At 36.5% G+C, this 19,682-nt stretch overlaps 1 protein-coding gene across 3 annotated transcripts in view; it reads left to right on the top strand.

Moving 5' to 3' along the window:
- Positions 1 to 10,669, top strand: part of TDRD3 (tudor domain containing 3) — a 110,767-nt gene extending 100,098 nt beyond the window's left edge. For 2 of the 3 annotated variants that reach the window (XM_030036464.2, XM_030036465.2), the window contains 2 exons: positions 4,472 to 4,608; positions 10,433 to 10,669. In XM_030036464.2, the coding sequence (XP_029892324.1) occupies positions 4,472 to 4,591 (120 nt within the window). In that variant the 3' untranslated portion in view covers positions 4,592 to 4,608; positions 10,433 to 10,669. Of the gene's footprint in view, positions 1 to 4,471; positions 4,609 to 10,118; positions 10,144 to 10,432 lie in introns of those variants that run through there. The other variant, XM_041128676.1, reaches the window with a different exon arrangement.
- Positions 10,670 to 19,682: the final 9,013 nt, after the last annotated feature.

Raw genomic sequence — 19,682 nt, 5'->3', positions numbered from 1 at the left:
CCTCCTTGCAGAGGCGCTCATGCTCATCCCTTAATAGCCCCCAGACAGCTATAACTGAAAAGCCTTCGCAGAAGGGCCCAGTGAATAGAGCTAAACTTTCTGTTCATAAGCAGGAATAGACTGGTAACGAGTTTGTAGGTGGCAAACTGTTGGAGCTGCTCAGCTCTGAATTGCAGCTGCATCCTAAATACGTGAGCAGAACGTTCAGCAAAGCTTTTGTGTAATGCCTAAATTCTGTCCTGCTCTTTACTGTCATCCACCTATGTGTTGTTCTCAGAAGTTATACAGTAAGTATTCACTTCAAGGACTGTATTCAAAAAAAAAAGTTTCTAAGCAGTTCTTTTGAATGCACTGAAAGAAGTCTTGCAATTGAAATTCAGTGAGAAAGCTTTTAATGAAATACAAATTTACTCTGCTCTAATATTGTTAATTTTAAGAGTAAATTGGTTGTTATAGTGTTTTAAATGCTGGATTTATAACTTTATTCTGCAGTTACAAAATCCGTTGAATTTTTTATGTAAAAGCATGCTGGTAGTCACTTGGCTGGACTGAAGTTACTTGCTGATTCACTAAGCTCAGCTGGTAAAGTATGGTGGTGGTACAAGCTCTTCAGAATATATGAGTTCAAAATAAAAGCACTAGTGTGCATATATTCCCATTTTACACTTGTTTAGTTCTTGTCTGTCTTAGGAGATGGAACAAAAATATCAAAAGTAACAGCAGATTTTTATGGCAAAATTGAAAGTTGAAATTCCCAATGACTTATGCTTCCCTCTTTGCCATTCTTTTTTGAAATACCAAAAGAATGCTGACATTCTCCAACATCTCTTTCCTGTCATTCTAACCTGTTACTGCAGTAATTTCTTTGTGCATTTCATTGTTTGCATTGTAAACCTTTCCTTGGTTTTTCCTATGGATCTGTCAGTTTTTGCTATCTTTTGCAGTTGTGCTTAGTGGTATCATTTAATCTCAGGGTACATAGCCCTAGGTAGGCATTGTGCAAGTACTAGAAAACTCAGTCCTGAATCCTGGAATGTTAGATAAATAATGAATAATAAGCTGAAGGATGGAGATAATAAAACATATAAGTTTTTTGAGTAGTGTACTAATATGAAACCTCTGTTGGTAATAGAAGGAGAATGAAAATGCTCTAAGAGATTTGTAGCCACCTTTGCTTATAAAATGTAATCTAGATCTTACATGGATAGGGAAGCTGGAAATGGAATAATTTAGAATGAGTCACAAGCAACTGACAAATTGAAAGCAAGCAGCAAGAAGGATTGGGAAAATAGAGTTGGTGGCAAGATGCGTGACCTAATTGACTGCAGAGTTATAAGGGAAGAAATGTAGACAGCTGAAGTTTTTAGACTGAAGAACAGAAACATTGAAATGTCATGAAACTCCATGAAAAACATTGGAGATACTAAGTTTTGCCTACAAAGGGTGGATGCTGTTCTGGAAGAGGGATGGCAGTTTTGAGCATGGGGTGGAGAGATTGTAAAGTAAATTGAGATAAAGATGAACCCAGAAAAAAATCCTTAAGATGGAAATAAAATGGCAATAGAAAAAGGATGAAAGATCAGCAGTGGTGGATTGAGGGTCAGTGATCAAGAAATGGTAGAAGAAATGCAATTACTTGCAAAACAAGAAACAATGTTTAATAAAGATACGGCTTGGCAAATTGTGATTTTGGAGAATGTTAGATCCAATTAGGATCACGTGTGAATAAGTAAGACCCAAGAAACAAATGATAATGTGTCATCTGACATGAAGATGGTAGACTTCAGCAAGACAATCAGCAACTGTGGGGAGCCACTGTGCATAGAGAAGAATGAGGGAACAGTTGAAGGGCGTTCTGTTGCTCATTCATTCTTATTATCATTTGCTGCATTGCGTGCTTTCGTATCATTCAGAGCTTCAAGAAAATGAATGTGATTCCACTTTTGCCTGTTGTACTAAAAGTACTTGCATTGGAATGTATGCATCTGAAGCTTTTCATTCTGTGTGTAAAGGCAACTACACCAAAACAGAAATGTGTAAGACAAATTCTAGTTTTAATTTGATTTTACTGAATTCAAAGGATCAACAACATTAACTTTGAGATTTGATGAAGATTTGTTGCTCTAGAAATTCCCTCTGATATACTTATCCTCAGAAAAAGGTTGGCGATTGCAGGTGAGACATGATGCACTGAACTATTTAATTTCTGTTCTTTTTGAGCAAAGACTACCAAGGTTACAAAGAAAAGATTCACGTCTAATTCGCTACAGTCTCTTGAAACATCAATATGCACTGCTAAATTTTCAGTGATGCATATAGAATCATAGAATCATTTAGGTTGGAAAAGACCTTCAAGATCATCGAGTCCAACCATTAACTGCCATTTAGTTTTCCAGTTTCAAAGAAATCCAAATAGCGAGCATGTGAAAGTTCACCAATTTATTCTTGAAGAGTGAGCTCTTATGTTAGACTGAAGCTTTGGCAAAGAATTTTAAGAAAACTTGCAATTGCATCTTTCTTTACTCTTTTGGCAAATAATATGGAACTATTTTCAGCTATTCAGGTTTCTTGGAGTATACTGAAAGAGCTAAAGGTATTTAGACCACTTCAGGCATCTAGCTTACCTTTTAATGTTTTGATGCTAGTAGAGCTTGCATTGTCAGTGATGGGAGATTACTTCATATACGAAGTTGAGGGTTTGTACTAGGGCTCACAGTATTGCAGACTGTGTGGATTTTTTGGTTAGACATCTGCTTTTGTGTTTTTTTTTTTCTTTCAGATAATTGGTGTCTCTGAACCTCTTTATATGAGGGAATCAATAGTGCTGCAAGCAGTAAAAGAGATACACTGAGAAAAATAAGTTTTATGGCCGAATTCCATGGTTCTCAGACTTTGGCTACAGTGAAACTAAAAGATGTAAATCAATTATGCTGTATTCAGTTGTGTTGAAAATCTGTTTTCTTCTACAGTTATTGCAGATTCTCTGTAGTAGGTCTTAATCTGTTGTTCTGGAAATATAGCTATGACCACAGACCTGCCCTGTAAATAGGAGACCTTACCATGAGGAATGTGGTTGTCTCTAACTGCCATTTTAAAAATGCATGTTTATTGATATTCAAGCTGATTCAGAAAGAAACATTTCTTGAGTGAGATCTGACTTTTCACAACAGAAAGAAACTTAGGCTGTAGATTTTCCTTTCTGTCTCTTAGAGTGAAATATTTTACTGCTGTGACTTGCTTACTCTGTTATATGCATGCTGCACTCTAAGACAGTTCCTGGGTGTTAGAATTGTTGACGAACTTTTAATGAATCATTCAGTGTTCTTGGTTTGTGTTCCTGTATGTTCCTATGTTGTGAATGAAAGGGAAGTTAGAGTTACATACTCAGTACTTTTTCCCAAAAGTGGATTTCTTACACCATATTCCCTCTAGACCTGGTGTCTGCTACAGTGTAGTGTTAAGATATTAAAGAAATGAAATTGTTACTGTTTCCCTGAGACACCATTTGACAATCATACTCATGTTCAGAAACTTTTTTTTCAGCCTATAATTTTTTCTTCTGTTTCTCTTTGTTATCAATTCTAATACTCTTAAAATCCTTCTCTATCTTTAATGTATATCACCTTCAAATATTCCATCAGATGAATGTTTTTCCTTTCAGTATTTCTTGACCAAAGTAATTATGTAGCTATTTTAATCTTCCTTTGTAAATCATTCTCCAGTCTCCTGATTATTTTTGTTGTTTTTTTTTTTTCTCTGAATTCCATGTAATTTGTCAATATCTTTCTGATATTGAGATGCCTAGGAGTGAATGGAATATTGCAAATATGTAATTACCTCTCCTCTCGTTATTCAGAGTTTATATTTATTATTGCTGCACATAGCAAATCCATATCTAAATTGCTGTCCACTATACTTGTAGGCTTTTTTCAGTATTACTGGATCACAGATTTGTATCTACTGTTTCAGATGTGTTTCTAGCATGCATATTGCCAGATGCTGTTCCTTGTTTTTCCATTTCCTGATTCTTTTATTTCATTCCACACACATTTCTAAACTCCCAAAAGCTGATATTACTTTTGCTCTGGCAGGTTATCAAGGTTATCTTGCTTCTTGAGTTGTTGCTTGTTTGACTCTTGGAAAATAATTTTGCTTATATATATATATATATATATATATGCTTTTTTTTCTGCAAATATGTAATAACTTCTGCTGCCCTGGGGATTGAGATTTGAGATTCTCCATCTTGTTTCTGTTAGCTTTCCTAGGTTTGAAAAACCCACTCTCATTATCTCACTTACTTTATTAAGTGGTCATCAGCACAGAAGCAGCAGTTGCTATGTGTGCATGAATTCATTCATACATGTCTATGTGTGTGTATGCGTTGTGTGTGTGTATGTATGCCTATACCTACTCAATGTATAATGCATTTCCCTACTCTTCCATTTAAAACAATGCTATTTACCTGCAGGAGGAGGAGGAAGAAACATATGAGCAAACTCTAGAATTCCGCAGAGGAGGTGATGGTCAGCCAAGACGGTCCACACGACCTACTCAACAATTTTATCAACCCCCAAGAGCTAGAAACTGATTAATAAGAAATAAAAGGTAAATATATGATACTGACATTTTGTTTATGGGCTTAGATTTCAAGAAAAGTAGATCTTGAGCATTGTGTACTTCAGTGTTCTTCAGTCTTTGTGAAGTTCACGAGAGAACTTTCTACAACTTTGCCAGTAGTTGGTTGTATAAGAACCATCAGCATTGGGTTGCAGATGATGAATATTTTGAACAAATAAATTATTGTAATCACCATTTTACAAGCAAATAGACAACTTAATTCTTAGAAAAACCTTGTTTCTCATGTTAAAAAAAAAAAAACCAAAAAAACCCAAAACACAAAACCCAAAACTATTAAGCACCAGCACATGTATGACCTACTTTGTTTAATAGTGGTAACCTGTTTATAAAGAGCAAGCACAGAGCAGTGATTGCTATACCTACAAAGAACTATTGATACTAAATCAGTGTCTTATTTAAGTGAAAGTTTTATGGTTGTGTCTTTTTAGTTTAGAAACCACTTGTTGCGATCACCTACGTGGAAGAGATGTTGGGCATATTGCTTCTAAATTTTGAGGGGGGATGTTGCTATATTTATGATAGAAGTGGAATCTCTCTTCCCTGCCCTTTGTGGCTGTATGAAGAGACTTAATATACCTGTGGGAAGAGGGGAGGCAATAAAAACACTTTGGCAAATAGCTTTTTAACTTTGCTTTATGTAAGGACTCACGTCATCTGTGCAAGCTTTTACTTGATACTTTTTCACTGAGAGTAGCAGCAAGTTTCTCTCATTCACATAAATTGGACCAGCTGCTTCTCTGAAACAGGTGGCTGTAGTCCCTGCTGAACTCAGTACTGTCTGTCTCTGTCCAAGGTCCCATATTCTGCTTTTTATGAGCCATTTATGTGAATAAATATTCTTTCTATTGTTTTGCTTAGCTTGGAAAGGAGAATTTGCAACACTAAAATCTAAAATCTGTGAGCTCGCCATTGAATGGGGAGGTACAAGGCCTAAGAATATTTACCATGCTCTGAATCTTGAGGATATACTTGCACCTATACTTTATTAATTAGCAGAAATTAAGGGATTATATATCATCCTCAGAAAATACATCTGATATGTACGTTCAGAAATCTAAAAAGGCCAGCCAGATAAAACAGTTAGAATTCTTTTACTAAACAAATCCAGTATGCTGTACTGCTTTCATTTTAGTTGTGGACCTTCTAAATCCTTGATTTTCAAAACTGATTAAAAGCCTATCCTGAATAAAAGCTTTGTAAAGTCGCATGCTATTTGGTGTACATCTACAATGTGTCTTTATCTTGAATCTGATTTTTTTTTTTCTCCTACTAGCCAGTTTATTTTTACCATGCTCTTTTTAGTTCCTTTCCTTGCTCCAGACCTCCATGTTCATTTGGCTTAATAGGTGCTGCTGATCTCTGCAGCTTTTGATGTTTCTGACATGCAATAACATATGATTTTACTTTTTTGATCATATGCTAAAATAGCTTTTTCATTTGGGGGACTGCTGGCGATATAAGAGCGAAATTTATTCCTGACTCTTGCCAAGGTGATAATTATTCTATTTTTGCCCATATAATTCAATTTTCTATTTTAAGTAAGTGTATCAGTCACTATCAATAAACATGTCGTGAGGTAATTTATGCAGAAATAATTGTGACATGTGCACTGAGCTGAGTTCTAAACCAGCTCACTTGGCTCAGAAGAGCGTCAGTGTGATCAGCTGAATGAGGTGTGCTCAGTGTAGACAGCACTCAAAACCAGGGCGGTTTTTTTGTGTCTGTAGGTAATATTTTTGGTATTTCTCTGATTTTACAGTATATAATTCTGGAAAACCGTATTTGGCTTTGGTCAGCTGGGAGCGGGTGGAGAACAGACATCCAGAGAGAGTGATAGTGACTCCTGTATCTCAAGAAGATCGAATAATTGTTGGCAAGTGAGGAACAACCTTTCTAAGCTACAAGTGGTTGTTCCTTGCATATTTTCTTATACCGTGCTTTGAAGATTCTAACAGGATCCTGATTTAAATGGACAGCAGACTCAGTATCAAAACCTACATACCATAAAAAATAAATAGTTACAGCCCTTCCCCTGCCCCAGTTCAAATACTATTGTTTTCTGTCAGACATCTCTAAATAAAGGGGCTAGATTCAGGTGGTAAATAGCGTCAGTTAAATAAACCTTAAACCATTTGTCAAGAAGTAGCAATGGACTCCTCTCATCCAGGAAAAAAAAAAATCAAGATAGATTTTGGAAAATATGTCATGAAGCTGAATATAATTTTTCAGCAACTACTTTGCTTTAAAAAGTACATCGTTTATTGGCAATACTTCCAGATATATCCTTCTTTTTCTTCATCACAATGTAAAACTCTGTTCCTTAATTGATGAAATGAGGTATTTCTTGTGTCCTCTTTTGGCCCAGGACTGTTCACTTCAACATCTGCTCAAGTTAGTGCCAATTTGTCATCCAAAACTGAACTTCTTAACCCTGTGCAGTATACAATCAGTGGCAGCTTAATCCTGGTAAACTTTGGCTACTTTTGTAAGTCTAACACTTTATCTTCTACAATACAAATAGCAAATATTGAAGGAGTTACACATAGCTTAAGTAGTCATCACTGTAAACAGCAATTCATTATGAGAAACTACAACTTACTGCTTGGCAGGAAGATTCATTCCCTCTGGATCAAAACATTCAATGCCATCATCTTTGGCTGCCATAACTTAATTGTCTTGAACTTTAATTAAGTGGAAATTCTCTAAATGGCTCAAACGTAGTCAATTAGAATATTTGTGTATTTTATATTAAAATGATTTGCTAAATCTAGCTATTTTAATTAGCTGCTTTATCAGATTTAGGTTTGTATTTGGAAAATTTCCAGTATTAAGCTCAACTACATTTCAACATAAAATAATGTAACAGCTATTCGATGTTAACACCAAAAAGAAGTTGTCAAGATATGAAATTGGTCTTAGATTCTTGAAATGTTAGGATCGCTCAGGTAGAAAAAGAAAATAGAGAGGCAAGAGATGCCTTCTATATAGAGGTTGGGTGGTGCTACTTAAGCATAGTTAGCTCCTGTGTTATTTCCAGTCAAAACAATCCTTTATTTTATCTAGAATTCCTAATATGGATTTTTTTCATCTGCCACTGTGTTCTAGTGAATATTTGGTAGGCTGAACTTCTTGTTCCTTTCTCTTCAAGAGTGTGGCATTTTCAGTCATCTCTGAATAATGTCAAAAAGTGGAAATTCTTCATCAGTTTAAGAACACTCGATTGCTGATCTTTTTGAGGATAAAAATATTGTAGTGCTGTATCAAGAAGCTTTTTCTGTGTGGTACAGTCAAGCTTTTGCCTGTTAGATTTGCTTTCTGAAGCTTGTGTAGAGTCCAGCGTAGCTGCCCTCATTTGCCTCATTTGATAGGTAAAGTCATGTGAGGAGGTGTTTATTGTGATGCTGTGGTGGACATATTTATCAGGTATGGCTTATAGCTCCCCATAGTACATCTCATGCTACCATATATCTTATACTTAGGTTGCATTTTGAAATGCATTGCACTTGACCTAATGAGGTACTGATTGAAGACAGTGGAACTGGAGAGAAACCAGTAATGAAAATCTATTAAGCTTTTCTAAAAATAAGTGGTAGATATAATCAGTTCTTCTCTGATTTTAAATGTAGGCAGAAAATCAAAGGTAGTCCTTTTCTAAATTGCTTCCAGCTTAGCCAGACTTGTACAACAGTGTAGCTTTAATGCCTTGATATGTAAAAGTTCAGGAATATTGAATGTCAGTTCCTAGAAGTGGATTTCTATACCTTTTTTCCTCATTTTTATTCCTTATAGCTTCTGAGAGCATGGAATATTGTTGTTTTGTCAAGTTTTTGATAACCTGTTAGATAAAGACATGATTTATTAGGGAAAGTTTCAAGGGATCCAGTGAGACATAATTTTACCACAACTTTCCACTGAAAGATGCTTTACTTTTTCACAAGATCATTGATTAATGACACCTTTACTCCGTGAGAGGGAGTACCTGTGTATTATGTAAAGTAACTTAATTTTTTTATTTCTGAAAGATGGAGAGCCCTTGTTGATGATGATTTTATATTATAAATTAGTAATTTTGGTAGAATTTTAATATTGTAGTATTTAATATTTAAAATGCCAAGGTGCCTTGTTTTCAAAGGCAACTTAGACAATTCTAAAAGTAAAGTTTGCTGGCCGTATTTGTATTGAGTATGATGGGGATGTATCAAAGATGAAACATTAGGTCCATACAGTAGACGTATTACCTCAGACCCAAAAGCTCTTAGACATACCGGTATAAGGTTACATCACTTGACAGGAAGGACTTATTAGCACTGGTACGACAATGCAGCAATGAAGCTATACTGCTTTCGAGATTAGTTTTCAGCATACTCATTTAGGTGTTGAAGTTGCCCTTGTGAATGTGGAACTAGTATTGAAAATTATCAGCTCGTAATCTATGTCTACAGTGTAATGTGGTTTTCAGTGTGAGGAGGCTTAAGTTTTTAAAATCCTGAGTTGTGTTTTAAAACTGGAATTTGGATCCATGGGTTTGTTTAGCATGCAGAAGAGAAGGCTCTGGAGGGACCTTATTGTGGCCTTTCAATACTTAAAGGGGCCTTATAGGAAAGGTGGGGACAGACTTTTTAGTAGGGCCTGTAGTGACAGGGCAAGGGGTAGTGGTTTTAAACTAAAAGAGGGTAGATTCAGACGTGGTATAAAGAAGAAATCTTTTATGATGAGGGTGGTGAAACACTGGAACAGGTTGCCCAGAGAGGTGGTAGATGCCCCATCCCTGGAAACATTCAAGGTCAGGTTGGACGGGGCTCTGAGCAACCTGATCTAGTTGAAGATGTCCCTGCTCATTGCAGGCGGATGGGATCAGATGACCTTTAAAGGTCTCTTCCAACCCAAACCGTTCTATGATTCTATCCTTCTGAAGAGCTTCTTGCCACACTGTTCTGCGCTTTGGGTATTAAGAACAATTGCCGCAGACTTGCAGAAAGTTTTGACTTGGTGTTTATTATGAAGACAGAGCAATAAAGTAGTCACGTTGAAGTGAAGCAACAGAAGTATGGGGTAGTCGGTACCTCACTGTGGTTAGAGGTGACCTGGAAATGATTGGTTATTAATATCTAGCAGCATGAGGTAGAGAACACTAACTCAGAATTTTATCAGACCACTGCACTGAGAGCCCTTGAACCCACTCCAGGTTGTTTAGGGTATGAGTCAAATACTGGCTTTAACAGGTCTGTAAAATAAGATATTCCTCCTAGACAATCAAGATATAAGAATTAGAATTTAACAATAATAAAAATACATCCTGAGATTACACTGCCTGTATAGAATGTCATGATAGTATGAAAAAGAAGGGGAACAGGTAATCAGAAATGAGTGTTTTGAAGGATCATAGCTTTTGGAGGAGCTTGAAAGAACCTAAGAGTGTGAACCTATGAGTGCTGGGTCATTATCTGTTTCTTTGATCTTCCTTTATTCCATGACAGAATTAATCTACACCTTGTCACACTTGCTATAAAATCGGTATTGAAGTCCTTACCAATGGAGAAACTGCGTTTTTGTGAGAAGTTATTGCCAGAAAGCGTTCTTTCCTTGTATTATACCAGTCATATTTATTGCATTGAAGTGCAAGCTTCTGATTTATTCTTTTAAAGGCTTACATCTGTAAGTACTGAAAAGCAGATATCCACTTTTTTTGGAGGAAGAAAATAAAATAACAGTAAAGAGTATGTTGCACAAAGAGCAGAGAGTTTTTGTGCTTATCTATTGTATTTTTTTTTTTTTTTTTTTTTTCATTTAGAAACCTCGGGGTGGGGGGAAATTCACTGGCAGCTCCAACTTGCTGAAGACTTCTAGAAGAAATTCTGGCTTTTTCCAAGCAACAGGATGGAACAAAGAAAGCTCGTGTGAGCAGAAGGAATTTGGACCTGAAACCACAAGACTTTTTTAAAGTTCTTAGTTATATGAAGCTGAATAATTTTTACATATGGAAGAGGCAAATTGTCATTGCTGCCATCAATAAAACCACAGTGCACTATTCTATTCTTTGCCTTGTATTCTTTTTACTGAGCCTTCATTGTTAGTTAACTTAATACTAATGTATCATGATTTTTATTAATTTTGCATTGATTTTGGTTCTAATATTGTTTCTAGTAAAAGTAAAACATATTTTCTCAAAAGCACACAGGATTGGGCCTTTAATTTAGTTTTTAGGCTAGCATTAGTGAAACGTTCAAAATTTTCAGCTAATTATTGTACAGTGAAATTCTGAATAGGTTTTGACTGTGTTTTCTGTGTTTATTTTCCAAAGTTGCTGAAGGCCAAATTACAGATTTGCCTATTATGTTTTTCATGATCTGTGACTAAAAGGTCGAAGGGGAGAAAAAAAAATAAATCATCAGTTTCAATAGTAATTTTCTAAATAATTTTACGTAAATATTTTCTTTTTAGGAATATTTATATTACAGAAATAGAAACATTTATAGAAGGTACAGGAAAGTAGTTTAATCAAAAAGTACTGGAAGATGCATATGAGTATTTTAAACGTAATTATGTGTATACATGCACGCAGGTGCAACCTGTTGAATAGTGTGTTCTAACTTTCTTGTAGCTTTAAACTCTGCTTTTATTGCTTCATATTAGAATTTTTTCAATCATTGATGCTTTAAAGAATCTTATGTCAGACTACTTTTCATTCTAAGCTGTATCTTTGAATCTTATGTGATTATGACAAACAGTTGAAATTTCACTATTTCTTTAGCTGAGAAGCACTCAAGATCTATGTACCATGCAAATCCCTTCTAAGCTTTATTCTGATCATTTAATTAAGATTGAAATAGCACATGTGTTTTGAGGTAGGTTTGTAAAGACAGAATTTTACCTGAGATATGTATTGATGGTATAAGAAATTCTACTGACTTTCTCTCTGAGTGCTCATACAAAACTCTGTTTGGATAGAACCTGGTTTATTTGGATGAAAAGAAGTTTTATATTGATGATGTAATTGAATGTATTTGCAGTACGTAATGTAGATTACTGTCCAAATGAAGGGAAATCTTACCAATCACATAAATATTTGCAGAATAGTAAGGAACCAAATGGTTAGCTGCCTTAATGGATCCTAAGCAGCTTCTGGAGAACTATAATGCAACTCACTAATAATTCTAAAGAAATTTGGAAGCTTAAAACATGACCTGTACAATGTTGAAGTTCTTTACTATCAGCTGACACACACCAAATTTTATGAAGTTTGTTAGATTTAAGTTAGAAACCACTTTCCAAATACTATGAATCATCCTGGTCAGTTCTGCTAAATTGTACCAGCAAATAAATAAATTGTAGATCTAATACATTGGATGTTGGATGCTTTACTTCCAGAATTATCGCTAAGACCACTGATAGCAGCTATTCAGCTTCAGAAATTGATGCAGCCACTGCATCGTTTTAAAAAGCAGTTTTTTCTTTACAAACAGACCGTGCATTAAATGAGCCCTACAATCAGTGTACCAAAGCAATTTCTGAAATTAAAATAACTTTTATGTTCTTTTGAGCTTTCATTTTTGCTGTGAACTAAATCATAAAATTCAGGAAACTGCAGTCTGATTTAGTGAACTGTAAAAAAAATAAAGCCTACTGAGGAAAATTTGAAGTCTGTAGAAATACGATGCAGCATTCTTCTGTAGTGGTTGTGGCATTCTCAAATTACCACATGTATGTGCAGCTGTTTGTAGGCAAATGAAATACATTTGAGGGTGTTGGTTTTGTTTGTAAGACAGTAAAGACTACGTCCTGGTCTTTTCACTGGTGCTGAGGAACTGGAAAGTCAGAGTAAGCAAACAGCTGGAGAGTCTCCTTGAAAAGACATGTTGTCTTTGTGTGTTTTATGATTCTTTGTGTTTTGGTTTCAACTGAAGTAACTTCTTTTGAAAGCTCTGCCTGTTTAGGATCTGAAGATGAGTAGATAAAAACTATTTGCATTAACCTATTCTGAAAAGCAAGAATTCATATATTCACGCTCATCGATTCCTATATTTGGAAACAACATGATGATAAACTAGGTATGTATGTAAGTTATTTTCTTGATTTGCATAATCCATTGAAACCGCAAATACAATAATTTGCCAGTCATAATGTAGTAAAGTTTACATACACAAGACCAACGTTAATTTATGTAGCTTTTATGTTCAGAAAAAGTTGTCATGACTAGGAAGGTCTTCAAAACTGACATAAAAGTTAACTTCTGATTTGTCAAAAGCAACAGCAAAAGCAAGCTCCTGAACTTTGTGGGGCAACATACCTGTAGTTAAACAAAAAAGGCTGATAAGGAGCACTGGATCCTGATCATCCGCACTATTTATTTACTAGCTTGATTTCTGACTCTATTTTGGAGTGTTCTTGACTAGCTGTTTCTAAGACAAACCTGTTAAAAAGAAACTTTCCCCTTTGCAAGCTAGACGTGAGCCAATCTGTGCCTCTTGACCTGTGAACCAATAGGTCCCTGGTCTGTGGCCTTCCTTTACTAGGGTTATAGATAGAATTTATGAGAATTTCTGTCTTGAATTTAGGAATGCAGTTCTAATGAGATGTTTTCCTTGCCATGGACTTGTATGTAGCATTTTTACATAAAGGAAATTAAAAGCTAGAATTTCTGATTTAAATTATTCTTAAAGTTATGTGCCAAGTTGGTAATGCTGTCATTGAATAAAATTTTAATTTATTTTTTCCCCTTTATATTGTTGAGATATAAAATAATTTTAAAACAAAGAGTGGAAATGTTCTGGTTTTCTTGTACATGTTTTCAGAGTTTTGTAACAAAATCTGATTGAAGTTGTCATGTTTTCATTTAAAATTCTTCCTTGGACTAGCATCTTCTGGTAGGTATTCATATATATTTTATATATATATATATATATATATATATATGTTAATACAGCTTTTCCTTTTGTCACTAACAGGTACTTTCTTATTAAGTCTTTGGCAAAAACTGTACAGGATCACTTGTCAAGGTCGCTCTTCCCAGAAACACTGCTGGAATTTTCTCTGCAGAATCTCTCTGTAATGACTTGAGCCTTATGCAGATGAAACTTGTTGGGAATATGGCTTTCCAAGGCAGTATTAACAACACGTATTTCCATTGGGTGGTGAAAAGTCGATAGATATCACAGGAAGGACAAATCTTATCCATGAGATGGACTTGGCATTAGATACAGAATGAGTAAAAGCTTAATGGAAGATAAATATTTAGCTTGAGGTAAACCTGAAGAGACATTTGCAAGAGAACTCTCAAACAGCCAAATTAGCTAATGAAGGTTGGTCTAATGTTAGCCAGGTAGCTGAAAGAATCTGGCAGTGTAGGGTAAACAGTCCCTTTCTAGAGTTATGGTCAGAGGGGACTTCATACAGAAAAACCTCCAGTGCTTTTGTGCATACACAGGAATGTATCGTTCTGAATGATTGGCCATAGATGCTTTCTTGAAGAAGAATCCTAGTTCAACTGTCCTTTCATCAGATGACTTGATCCAACTCCAGTAAAATCTTATAACTTTCTTGAGAACTATATAAGCCTCAAGAATGGCTAATTGCACAATTTAGCTAGCTCAGTTTAGCTTTCTACTTGCTACACAACTATTGAGTTGTTCTCTTGGTTTGTTTTTTTTTCTGAAATGTTTTAGAGCAACCTATTGCAGGAGAGCAGCTAAACTATGGAAGGTACTCCAGACGTAGGCACTGAGCTTCTCATAGCATGATATGCATATGAAAAGCTTTGGTTATTAGTGGTATCCTTCAAGCAATGGTAAAGACTCACAATTACTTTTTTTTCCCTCTGATATTAATTTCATATCAATTGCTTATGTTGCCCTGTTCTGGCTTTAAATTACAATTTTGTTTTGTGGTTTTGAGAATGATTCCATATAATTTAAAAAGTAAAGATAGAAATACATCAACACTTAATTTTCCCCCAAGACTGAGAGACCATAAAAAGTCAGTTTCCGTACAAACACATGGCCTTTTGATGGACATAATTATATTCTGGAAATTATGGTGGTATGAATGAAACCAGAATCTAGTAAAATGTATTTTTAATATATACATATGTTCAAATGAATAGGAACTGTGGGAAGGCAAACAATTAGGTATGTAACAGCAACAGAGAGCTATAGATGGTCTAAAAAAATTCTGCAGCTGCTTCTAAGGAAAATGTTTGCAGTCATACTATAGTGTATCCTGATTTCGGCTGGGATAGAGTCAGTTTTCTTCCTAGTAGCTGGTACAGTGCCATGTTTTGGGTTTGGTGTGAGAAGAATGTTGATAACACACTGATGTTTTCAGTTGTTGCTAAGTAGTGTTTAGACTTAGTCAAGGATTTTTCAGCTTCTCATGCCCAGCCAGCAAGAAGGCTGGAGGGGCACAAGAAGTTGGCACAGGACACAGCCAGGGCAGCTGATCCAAACTGGCCAGAGGGGTATTCCATACCATGTGACATCATGTCCAGTATATAAACTGGGGGGGAGTTGGCCTGTGGGGGGTGGGGCTCGGGAACTAACTGGGCATCGGTCAAGCAAGTGGTGAGCAATTGCATTGTGCATCACTTGTTTTGTGTCTTCCAATCCTTTTATTATTATTATTGTCATTTTATTATTGTTATTATTATCATTATTAATTTCTTCCTTTCTGTTCTATTAAACTGTTCTTATCTCAACCTACAAGTTTTACCTTTTTCCTTCCAATTCTTTCCCCCGTCCCACTGGGTGGGTGGGGAGTGAGTGAGCAGCTGAGTGGTGTTTAGTTGCTGGCTGGGGTTAAACCATGACACAGTGCCTTGTAATATTTCATGCAACTTGAGTAATCTATTTCTGTCTTAAAATGGATGCACAGGTAAGTATTATGCAGAAGATACTAATGTCATTTTCAGGCAGTTTAGTATGTCATGGGATCTTGCATGCTTTGCTTTAATTTTGTACCATATATTTCTAAACTGCAGAGGTTAAAGCATGTAAATAATATTTTATATTTGTTTTATAGTCAAAATATTCTTAACCCCAAGTATATTTTGTTAGTCATTAGATAAATGGCTATGCCTCTGCTAAAACAGCTGTAATCTTACATGACTGTGCAAAGATTTAAGTCTCAATTAACCATCTATTTTGTTCTGATTATTCTGTAGCTATTTAGCAAAGGAACTTGGTTTATTTACAATAATAATAAAAGTAAAAAGCAGAGTAAATAAGGGATGCTCTATCATTTTGACATCCTGCAAATGAAACTTTTTTTTGTACTGGAGAACTAGAACAACATATGCAAAGTCAGTGTTCCGTGTGCTATTCGAATGACTAAAATAGCTTTCTTCAAAATTGAAATTTTTTTTAATGTAAGAATTTGACACACACACACACACACACCCCACCCCCACCCCGCTAATTAAAGAAGATTTCATGCCAGTTTAATTGATGGGATAAGACAGATGATCACTCGGGCATTTCACTGCCCTTGCTGTGTCAGTCTCTTTGGGTATGTTATGATCAAATGCTCCCAATAACAGATATTCTTGATGGCCAGGTACTAAGTGTGTCTTTTACTCCAATTGGTTGGATTAAAATATGTATCAGAACTCAATTTAGCATTGTACATGGCAAAGTTGTCATGCTGACATTAATCAGGAGTAGGAGCTATAGCAAAGTTTCAGTGTACTACAGCTGCAGAAATGACAACAGAATTCAGCATGAGCTGCTCCTTTTTACTTAGTTGCTTAAACTTTGAACTCTTCAAAGGAAAAATCATAAATTCTTACAGTAAAACTGAAAATGTGACTGAATTTAAAAGAAGCTGATGCCTACTGCGTCTTTAGAAAGAAACAAAAAGTTGCAAGAGTTCTGAAATGTGAAAACGTGCCATGCACATCAGTGAAGAACCTTTGTGCTCTGTGGCTGTGGAATCTGGCCTTTTTTCCAAAATGTTGAAGATCTGAACAATACTGATATAGAATAGTCGTGTTTGAAAACAACTTACCCCAGCACTTCATTCAGTCTCTGTACCCCATGAGGAACCTGGCTTTAGTTGCCTCTGGCACTCTAGCTTTCTCGCAGCACTTTGCAGGAAGCCAGACCACAGTTGGGAGTCTCAGATGAAAGCTGATAGAGATGTTAAGATACTGATGTCAGTTTGAGTTCCTCCTAACTTAATGTAAGAAGCTGTACTCTATACTTGGAAAATATGGAAGAAGCTGGGACACTGTGGTTAACTAGTTGTTAAGGGTGAATGCTGTATCATTAACGTGTTGCAAACTGCTGTTGTGCGTACTTGGACAAGACAGGTGGAAAAAATAACCATTTAAATGATGATATGGTAACAATTTTGCTAAATAAAGTATGCTATCTGCAGAGTACTTAGCATCCTGAAATGCAGCCGCTGATGGGTAGAATGCACAGTACAGAAAGAATCTCAAATTTAAGATCCTTTGAATGTGTCATCTATATCAGCACCATTTGTTTGACTTCTGTGTTTTGCAATAATGTGATTATCTTGACGTGGATGTTAAGAAGGCCTTTAACACTGTTTACCTGAGGTGTAGGTGAGATGCTGTTGTTTTCTAGTAGGCCAATAAAAAATAGTCTGCCACTAGATTATTTGTTTTCTCTTTTCATTGGTTGTTAGGAATAATGATAGCTATGTATTGTTGTTTCCTTGATACTAAGGAGGCCACTCTTTTAGTAAGAGCAGGCCATATAGCTTCTTATGGAGGAATTGTGGGTCATATGCTGAAGCCCAGCCAATCTGTATAACTGAATTTATGTCCTCATCTGACCAAAACATTGATGTCTCCTCCCATAATTCTTGTACCTCCTACTGTAGAGAAAGAATTCATGAATGATGCGTCACACTGTTTCTTTGTTATATACAGTAATGTTCTGTTTGGGCAACAAGTGGCCATGGGGTGATCTGTGTGTATCTCAAGAAAATGCATGTCCAGTGTTTGTCTGGACCACACTGTTCAGTTGGGCCATTTCTGACCTGCAATCTGTAAACTGTTAACCATTGCATTAGTCATTTTTGTGACTTTTCCCTAGGTAATGTAACACCTACAATTCAAAGCCTGTATAATGCAGAATAATAACAATACTTGGTTTGGGTTTGGTATGTTGTTTTTTCCTGGCAAAAAATCTATTGTAAAACAGGGAAAAGTACTCTGGTTCAGGATTAACTAGGCAGGAGTAATACTACTATGTACTTTTGTCTCAGATCCTTTCATCGAAGACTGCTTATCAGTACTACTTTACATTTTAGTATCATATTTTTAAGGCAATTTTGACATCCATCATATAGGCTGTAGACTTTTATCCAGATATTTCTTCAGCATAGCAAACGGGAATCTCCCAAGTCCTTTGCGTATGAGGACTTTGTTAATTTTTGTGGACATTGATTAACTTATCCCTTTGATAAAATTCCTTAGCTCTTGGAAGCACTTAGCTGTTATTCCCAATTACTCCTATTACCAGATTGTTTCAGAATTTAATTCATCAGAAGGCTAAAAATCTTCTAATTACAGCCTAAACATATTCAGTTGTGCACACTTGTGCTTTTGTCACCATTGACCTTTACTTTAAAGAGCTCTCATCTGACCCTTGAGGTATTTGTAGGCAATTTCTAAACTGTGCTGAATGAGGGTATGGAAGAACAATATTCTGTGAATCCTGTTCAATAACCATTTGCAGTGTGGTAGCATGCTATCGCAGGAGGTTCTATGGCTCGCATGGTCCTTCATGCTTACATTGTGTGCAGTAAGTTCTGTTCAGTTGTATATGCTTTCCTTGAATTGATGAATTCTTTAAACTTGTAGTTTCATGTGCTTTTATTCTAGTGATCAGGGAAAAAGACTGTATAGTATTACAGAGCAGTGCAGGTTAGAAGGGACCTGAGGAAGTGTATCTCCAGGCCAATCTCCTACTCAAAACAAGGTCAGCTATGAGATCAAATAAGATTGCTCAGGGCTTTATCCAGTCAGGTCTTGAAAACGTTCAGGGATGCAGTTGCATAACCTTTCTGTGCAACCTGCTCCAATGTTTGGCTGTCTGTCCTCATGCGGAAAAAAGTCTTCCCTTACGTACAGTCTGAACCTGTCCTATTGCAATGTGTGCTTGTTATCTCTTGTCCTCCTGCCATGCACCACGGCGCAGAGCCTGGCTCTGTCTTGATAAATTTCCCTATGGGAAGGCTGCTGCTAGGTCCTTCTGCAGCTGTCTCTTTTCCAGGCTGAGCAAGCCCAGTTTCTTTGGTCTCTCATCACAGGGCAAGTGCTCCTGCCCTTGACCATTGCAGTAGCCCTCCACCACCGAACTCATTCCAATTTATTGATGGCTTCCTTGTATTGGCAAATCCCAAACTGTATGTGATATTCTAGGTGGGGTCTAATGAGTCCTGAGTAAAGGAGGATGATAATTTCCCTTGATCTACTGTCTATGCTTCTGTAGATATAGCCCAGGATACTGCTGGCCTTCCTTGCTGCTATGGTATACCACTGGCCCATATTCAACTTGCTGTCTACCAATACCCACAGGTCTTTTTCGACAGAGCTGCTCCCCAGCCAGTCAGTCTGAAGCATGTAGCACTGCAAGGGGTTCTGCCTTCCCAGGTGTTGGACTTTTTATTTGTCCTTTGTTTAATGAGGTTCCTGTCAGCCCATTCCTTCAGCCATCTAGGTCCATCTGAACGGTAGCCCTGTCTTCAAGCGTATCACTGTTCTCTTCCCAGCCCACCTCCAATTTGGTATCATTGCAAACTTTGAGCAACCACTTCATTACCTCTTTCAGGTCACTGATAAAGACGTTAAACAGGACAGATCCCAGGGTAGACCCCTGTGGTACTCCTGTTGTTACTGGCCTCTAGGCCAGTAGGTTTGTTGTCTCCTGCAAAGACATAGCATATCAGCACTCAGTGACTGCTCTGGTCCTTGAATCATCTTCTGTCTCCTTAATTACCATAGATTGCAAAGGAACATTGGTAGGACAAAGCTTAGTTGGTAATGAGTTAATTATTCCAGTAACTGGGGGCTTGTC

The sequence above is a fragment of the Aquila chrysaetos genome, chromosome 14 (assembly GCF_900496995.4).
Source record: "Aquila chrysaetos chrysaetos chromosome 14, bAquChr1.4, whole genome shotgun sequence".
Taxonomy (NCBI): Eukaryota; Metazoa; Chordata; class Aves; order Accipitriformes; family Accipitridae; genus Aquila; species Aquila chrysaetos.
Note: the sequence above shows the minus strand (reverse complement) of the source record. Positions and strands in the feature narration are given on the sequence as shown.